This window comes from Cynara cardunculus, assembly GCF_001531365.2.
Source record: "Cynara cardunculus var. scolymus isolate 2C chromosome LG 10, CcrdV1, whole genome shotgun sequence".
Lineage (NCBI taxonomy): Eukaryota > Viridiplantae > Streptophyta > Magnoliopsida > Asterales > Asteraceae > Cynara > Cynara cardunculus.
The window spans coordinates 27,375,470-27,383,551 of NC_037537.1; the positions used below are offsets into that span (position 1 = coordinate 27,375,470).

General features: G+C 29.8%; 1 protein-coding gene across 1 annotated transcript; it reads left to right on the forward strand.

Moving 5' to 3' along the window:
* The first annotated feature begins 2,393 nt into the window (after nt 1-2,393).
* LOC112519812 (probable purple acid phosphatase 20) lies at nt 2,394-5,289 on the forward strand. Its single transcript, XM_025128107.1, has 5 exons — nt 2,394-2,563; nt 3,544-3,835; nt 4,009-4,583; nt 4,846-4,934; nt 5,022-5,289. Exons 1-5 carry the CDS (start codon nt 2,414-2,416, stop codon nt 5,206-5,208), a joined length of 1,293 nt encoding a protein of 430 aa, XP_024983875.1. The 5' UTR covers nt 2,394-2,413; the 3' UTR covers nt 5,209-5,289.
* Nucleotides 5,290-8,082: the final 2,793 nt, after the last annotated feature.

The window sequence follows — 8,082 nt, forward strand, 5'->3', positions numbered from 1 at the left end:
GACAAATGTATAGCAGCGCCCCATATACGACAACCTTCTTTGTTTCTCTCTGGTAGGGATTCCGTTCAAAACGATTGATCCTCAACATTGAGGCCGGTTGTCACACAGTGATCCACCGTCATTTTGTTTGACTCTAGTTAGATTGCATCGTTGGTGCATTGTCGGTCTAGTTCGTCGAATATGGTGAGCGGTCGTGGGGGAGGGGATGGGAGGAGAGCAACTCCGGTGAGGAGAGGGATGAGAGGCATGGGSTTCGAAATATGATATTTATGGTAAATTCAAATAAATAGGTAGTTGTAGATTGAATAATTAATGATTTAATTTGTTACAAACTTTTCTTGTCGAAATATCCATTTACCCTTTATTTTATTTTAGTAAATAACATTAATTATCTTAAATGATTGACTCAAATTAAATATCATGGTTACTACAAATTATCTAATTTTCATTTGATTAGGCCCCCTATATATACATACACACACACACACACACACACACATATATATATATATATATATATATAAGAGAGAGAGAAAGAGAGTCATAATCAAATAATAACCTTAATATTGTGATAACCGTGAGAACTTGAATTTTAAATTATTATTTCACATGTTTTTTCTCAATATAATTGTAGAATTTAAAATATTGATTAACATATATTTGTTTAAAATATGTTTGTTTTACATGTTTTGTTTCACAATGTAAAACTTTTTATCTGTACTTTTGTGAACATAAACTCGTAAAAAATTTCACATTGTAAAATAAGGCTACAGACACATTTGAAAACAAATACATGTTGATCAATACTTCCAATCTTAGTATTGGATGCATTTTTTATGTAAAACAACACATGATGCACCGGTTTTCATGGTTATCATAATATTTTAGGTCTAATTTGATGGGGTTAGTCATTTGATAACTCTGTAATTTATGAAATCCGTGAGAACTTCTACATTAGGTTTTATTTCACATTATTTTTGTTTATTGAAGTAAATATTTAATGTATTAATTAACATATATTTGTTTTACAATGTGTTTGTTTCATATGTATTCGGTTCACAATGTTAAACTACGTGTATATTTTTGTTTTACGCCAAAAATGTTCACATTGTAAACCGAGTACATGTGAAACAAACATGTTGTGAAACAAATATATGTTAACCACGTACACTAAATGCTAGCTATAAATTGAAAAAAAAAAAAACATATGAATTAGTATACTGATGCATTGGTTCACAAAGATCTCATAATTTATAGAGTTCTTAAAAGAGAGTCGGATTCAAAATCGGAAAACCACGAAAAAAACATATGAAAAAATTTATGAATATGAACGTCAAATTTACGAGAAAAATATGATTGTTATTTTGGCATAATATGTTTTCATTTGAATTTTAATCATATTTTGTATATTTTCGATATAAAAAATAGGGCACGAGAGATTTTTTGATTTAAAATAAAGTAGTAACCGTCAATTTAATTACATCTTAAACAATTAATCTATTTCTCGATTTTTCACTTTTTTGGTTTTCCTCTTCATATATAAACAATTGAACAATAAAATCGATGGACAAGAATGGTTTCTATGATTTGTATAAATGGTTTGATTTGCAAAGTACACCACCCCATATATATTATTTATATATGGAAGGGTACTCGTGCAATATAGCGAGATATATCTCGATTTTAATGTTTCGTTGTATTTTGTATTTGTAGATGTTTTAATACTGTTTTTATGTGGTTTTAAGAAATGGATAATATTTTTAAATAAAATATAAATTTAAAGATGTAATAAAATTTTAAAAATAAATATATTAGTATTAATATCAAATTAACTATTTAAAAGTTATTGTTTTTTGTGTTTTATTTAATTTAATTTTTTATTATAATTTAATTTAAATTTAATAACGAAGTAATTTATTTTTGATTTAATAATATATAATTTTTTATAATGATAATAATTAAATATTTAGTTAGACCTCAATGATTATCCTACTTATATTTTAGATTTTTTTATATTTAAAATTAAATATTTATCTTGTATTTGACTATGATTATTTACAGTTAGTTGCACAAATTCAAACATAAAGTTTTAATAAGTTGTATTTACGCACAATTTGTTTTTTAACCTTGAATTTTAAACAATATGCATCAATAAACAATACTTCATGCCTAAAAAAATAGTTTTTTAGAGTTTTTATCAAATCTTTTATAATATTATATATATATATATATATATATATATATATATATATGCATGTATGAAACTGGAGCATACCACCTGATTAACACCATTCTTTTGTTTTGTAGCTCCAGTTTTTAATACTTTCTGCAACAAAAATTTAAACCTCCCTTCCTCGTAAACCTTCAACTCTCTCTCTCTCTCTCTCTCTCTCTCTCTCTTACTGGTTCGGATATGAGGTTTGAGAAGTGGTGGTTGCCGGTGATGTTGGCCTTCGTCCTCGCCGGAGCGGCGGAAATTGTTGATTCATATGAACGGCCTCCGCCACGGGAGTCTCTCGTCGTTTCACCCTCCGTAGATGCTGATCCTACAACTCCACAACAGGTAACTAATTTCTGCTTCTCATAGCCCTAATTTCATCATCTCCTCTTTTCGTATGTTCATATTCAATCCTAATCCATTCATCTCTAATGGCGATGGTATGATGCCTTTTAGATTCATCTCTCGTTTGATTGTTGAAAAACCTCAACATGATTTGAATATACCTCCGTTGATCCCCAATTTTTTTGGCTGTTAAACAGATTATTGATTGATAAATGTTTTTTTGGGTGTTCGGTTTGCTTATTTGAAACATCTTATACATTTCTACAAAAGCACTTGTCAACTTATTATAAGTAAGAAGGGTTTAACTTCTTAAAAAACTATCTGTTATCGGTTTGACACTGGTATAAGTTATTTATCCAAACACTCAAAAATACCTATTACCGGTGTCATATTAAAATAAGTCAATAAGATGTTTTTATAGCAATCGCAAACACCGTAAACATGTAATAACCGTTTCACTATTTTGGCTTTTAGTTCTGATGACATTGATCGATCCATCACTATTCGTTCAAAACAATGATTCAAGCGATACATTTGGTGGCCAAAGTTTGAATTTATTTAAAAATTATAACATTAATTATATTTTTAAAATATTATATATATATATATATATTTAATAAATAATTAATTCTTCTCATAAATATTTAATTTCAAAGGTTTTATTTAATGGTGGAATATAATAAAATAATACTTTTCTATTGCAATAATCATTTTAAAGAGTTTCTTAAATTTTAAAAATTAATTTCAGAAGTGGTTTGTCAAACTCTTACACGATAAGATTTCATGATCCTTGTTATGTCTTTTACCGGATAATATTATCGGTTATTGACATTCTCACCGGTAAGGTAAGTAACGTTGGGTAAGCACTTATTCGGTAAGAGTTTGATAAACAACTTCTAAATTTTCGGAGCATGTCTAGCTCGACTCGCTTACCGGTTACAACATAATTTGCATAACGAGAGAAGGTTGTGGTTTAACAGGTTCATGTATCTTTGATCGGTAAAGATAGAATGCGAATTTCGTGGATTACCGACGATCATACTCCACCCACGGTAGACTACGGCACATCCCCGGGGAAATACCAGTATTCGGCTAACGGCACCATTTCTTCTTACGAGTATCTAACTTACGCATCTGGTGAAATACATGACGTAGTAATAGGTCCATTGGACCCGAACACCGTATATTATTACCATTTTGGCCCCGGTTCGAGCCCTGAATTCTCTCTCAAGACTCCTCCTGCCCAATTTCCGATCAAATTTGCCGTTTCAGGTTACAAAATCGCAATATCTTATTTTCCGTCTTTAATTATTCCCAAAGCTATATAAGTTATTTTAGCATCTTCAAGAGTTATGCTATAATTTTATATAACAGATAATGAAAAAGTCAAAATAACATTCAACTCCAACAGTTGTTGATGATATTTGGGAATTTTAAAAAAACAGGTGATCTTGGGCAAAGTGGATGGACCAAATCGACACTTGAACACATCTCAAAATCAAACTATGATGTGTTACTACTACCTGGAGATTTGTCGTACGCCGATACGATACAACCCCTATGGGACTCGTTTGGCCGTTTAGTGGAGCCGTTAGCTAGCCAACGGCCGTGGATGGTGACACAAGGCAACCACGAAGTCGAGAAAATCCCGGTCATCCACCACACCCCGTTCACTTCCTACAATGCAAGGTGGCATATGCCGTTTGAGGAGAGTGGCTCCTCGTCTAACTTATACTACTCGTTTGAGGTCTCAGGCGTTCACGTCATCATGTTGGGTTCCTACACCGATTTTGGCCCTGGCTCGGACCAATATGGGTGGTTAGAGTCGGATTTGGAGAAGGTCGATAGAAGCAAAACACCTTGGCTCGTCGTGCTTATTCATGCTCCGTGGTATAACTCGAACTACGCTCATCAAGGGGAGCAAGAATCGGTTGGCATGATGGAATCTATGGAGGGATTGCTTTATAAAGCTCGTGTAGATGTCGTTTTTGCAGGACATGTTCATGCTTACGAGCGTTTTGTAAGTTATTTTTCCGTAACTCCATATCTAAATGGAATAAAAACCAGTCGTCCTCGATTCATTTTCCCCCTTTATGTCCACCAATCAAAATAAGACACATCATTGATTTTTGTATTTTCTCTCTAATGATGTGTTTTATTTTGGTTGCTGGGACAGAGAAACGATGTGAAGTTTGGGGACAACTGATTTTTTATCTGTGTTTTCAAGTTCAATCTAAACCAATCACACAATAAACGAACTAACATGTGTCTTTATTTGGTAGAATCGCGTTTACAATCAAGAAATTGATAATTGCGGCCCGGTGCATATCACAATCGGGGATGGAGGCAATCGCGAAGGTCTTGCTAGCAAGTGAGTTGAATACGATAAAAAACCGTCGTTTTTCAAACATACGAGAGTTCAATCATCGACGTCTTACCAAAATTGTGTTGTTTACAGGTATAAAGAGCCACAACCAACGATATCGGTATTTAGGGAAGCCAGTTTCGGGCATGGGGAATTCGAGGTAGTCAATGCAAGTTATGCCATGTGGTCGTGGCGTAGAAACGACTACGATGAAGCGGTTCAGTCTGATTCGATCTGGTTAAGAAGTCTCGCTTCAGACCCAGGTTGTAATAAGCTATAAATGTGAAGTCCTTATTATATATCTTACTTAACTCTTTCCCTCCATGACTCCACCCCTTCTTCTATCACCTTCATCTTCTCATCTTCCCCTGCAACTTCGAACACCTTCTTTTCCAACTTTTTGTTGCATTTTGTGTATACGTATACCTGCAACTTATATATACACATACACTTTTCATACCAAAAACCCATATACATGCATACACACACATGTATATATATATGTACATATACACATATATATACACATATACATACATACATACATACATACATACATACATACATATATATATATATACACACTAGAAGGTACTCGTGTAATGCAACGAGATACATATTCATTTTAATGTTTCGTTTTATTTGTTGTCTTTGTTGATATAACACGGTTTATGTAGTTTTGAAAAAGATAATGTTTTTACATTTGAATAAAAATAAATTTGAAGATAGCATAAATAATTTAAAAAATATATCGATATTAATATCAAATTAACTATTTATAAGTTTTTATTTTTATATAATTTATTTGATTCATTTTTTTATTATAATTTAATTTAAGTCAAATAGTGAAGTAATTTACTTTTTGCTTAACAATGAATTTTTTATAAAGATAATGATTCTGTTAGAACTCGATAATTATTCTAATTATATTTTAGATTTTTTTATATTTTAAAATGAGATGTTTATCCTTTATTTGATTATGTTTATCCGCAGTTAGTTGCACGAATTCAAATATGGAGCTTTGATAAGTTGTACTTATGCATAATTTACTTGTAATCTTGAATTTTTAGTAATATGTATCAATATACACTACTTCATGTATAAAAATGATTTTTAAGAGTTTTTGTAAAATGTTTTATAATATAGTATAGATAATACATATCGTTATATTTAAAACAGATAAGCTCTTAAAGATAAATACAATTTTTTGGAGATTTTCACTTTTAATTCTATATTTTGAAGAATATGTTGTAGATGTTCTGATGACGAATTGACACATTGGATCCGAGGTCCAATCCATCTGTGTCGAGAGAGGGTGGAGATATATTTAGGTATTTAACTTTAAATATGATTTTAATTAAATCAATTATTTTTATAAATATAAAAATCAGATCTGAAAAGTTTTCTCATCAAAAATCAACATCGTATGTATTGACTATTAAACGACATGTTCCCACAATGTGAACAAAAACCGTTGTTCTAATTTCTTGCTCATCCAAACTCGAGATTGTTTAAATGGATGGTTAAATTGAGTTCATGTTTATTGTTTAAAAAATCTCAATTTAATCCAACTGATTAATTCAAATCAAAGTGCAATCCAATCCAAACACTACGCCTTGGTCGGTCTGATACTTTTGTACATCAAAATATTATTCTAACTTTAAATATGTTCTTTTATTTTTATCCATGATTTCTTTTTCATTATCAATCATTTGGTACAACTTATCCATGCTCCTTAAATTTTAAGTATATCACATTCAACTATTTTTTTTTCTCAATTTGTATGTATATGTTCACATTTACTGAACATATATACGAAAGAGTTATAAATAGATGGGGAAAAAAACTGAAAATATATATATATATATATATGTGACGAGGGTATATGATGGTAGTGTACATATTAGTAGCGATTTAACAATCATATTAAATACGATAAATAAAAATGATATCAAATTTGGTTGGGTTAAAACTCCCATAGTCCAACTACAACTCAATAACTACGGTTTAAAATTTTTACAACTTGATTAGACACTAGGTTACTTTGGGTTGAGTTGGCTTGGCTTAGCTGAGTTAGTCGGGTTTTTTAGAACCCATATGTAGTGAACTAGTGATCAGTTTTACGGATGAAATTATAAATGAATTATAAACTATAAAGACGAAAACTATTGGACGAAATCAGAAACTTTTAACAAATCATAAGAACGAAAAACATTATTACGTTTAAGATTTACTAATTATGCATTTGTCCCTGTTCAAGAAACCAAAACAGATAATAATTATATATCTGTCATTGTTCTAAAAGAATTAGGTATGTTTTTAAGTAATGAAGAGCTTTTAAATCTAGAATATTTGTTATATTTGTTTAAACAGATTTATGATAAGAATACATTTTTATGACTAGAAGGGTATTCGCACAATGCAACGATATACATATTGATTTTAATATTTCAATTTATTTTTTATCTCAGTCGATATTATGATATGATCTTATGTGGTTTTGAAAAAACGATGATGTTTTTATTTTGAATAAAATATAAATTTGAAAATATTATAAAAATCTGACAAAAATATATCGATATTAGTATCAATAACGAAGTAATTTATATTTTGTTTAATAATGTAATTTTCCTATAAAGATAATAATTAATTATTTTGTTAAAACTTGACGATTATCATAATTATATTCTAGATTTTTTATATTTTAAAATGAGATGTTTATCCTCTATTTGATTATGTTTATCCGCCGTTAGTTACACGAACTCAAACATGAAGCTTTAATAAGTTGCACTTATGTATAATTTACTTGTAATATTGAATTTTAAGTATTATGTATCAATATACAGTACTTTCTGCATAAAAATGATTTTTAAGAGTTTTTATCAAATGTTTTATAATATAATATAGATAAAAAAATATCTTGATATGAATTTTATGTAATAAAGGAGTTTAGATATTTTTTATTTTATTTTTTAATAACAATAAATATAGACTGAAATAGTCAAACTAATACGTTGAGGGTCAAACTAACTCACTGCCACTGGAAAAAATAATGTAAACAAATAAAATGGCATTTTAGTAATTTTATAATTTCATTTGTTTTCTTATTATAAATAATAGGCGATTTCTCTAGTTCTCTTTCACTGCTTCGAAT

Excerpts from the sequence above, each read along its gene's own strand:
- LOC112519812 (XM_025128107.1), top strand. The coding sequence starts at position 2,414 with ATGAGGTTTGAGAAGTGGTGGTTGCCGGTGATGTTGGCCTTCGTCCTC. Across the intron at positions 2,564-3,543 it reads ATCCTACAACTCCACAACAG|GTTCATGTATCTTTGATCGG; the intron begins GTAACTAATTTC and ends GTGGTTTAACAG. Across the intron at positions 4,584-4,845 it reads TTCATGCTTACGAGCGTTTT|AATCGCGTTTACAATCAAGA; the intron begins GTAAGTTATTTT and ends TTTATTTGGTAG.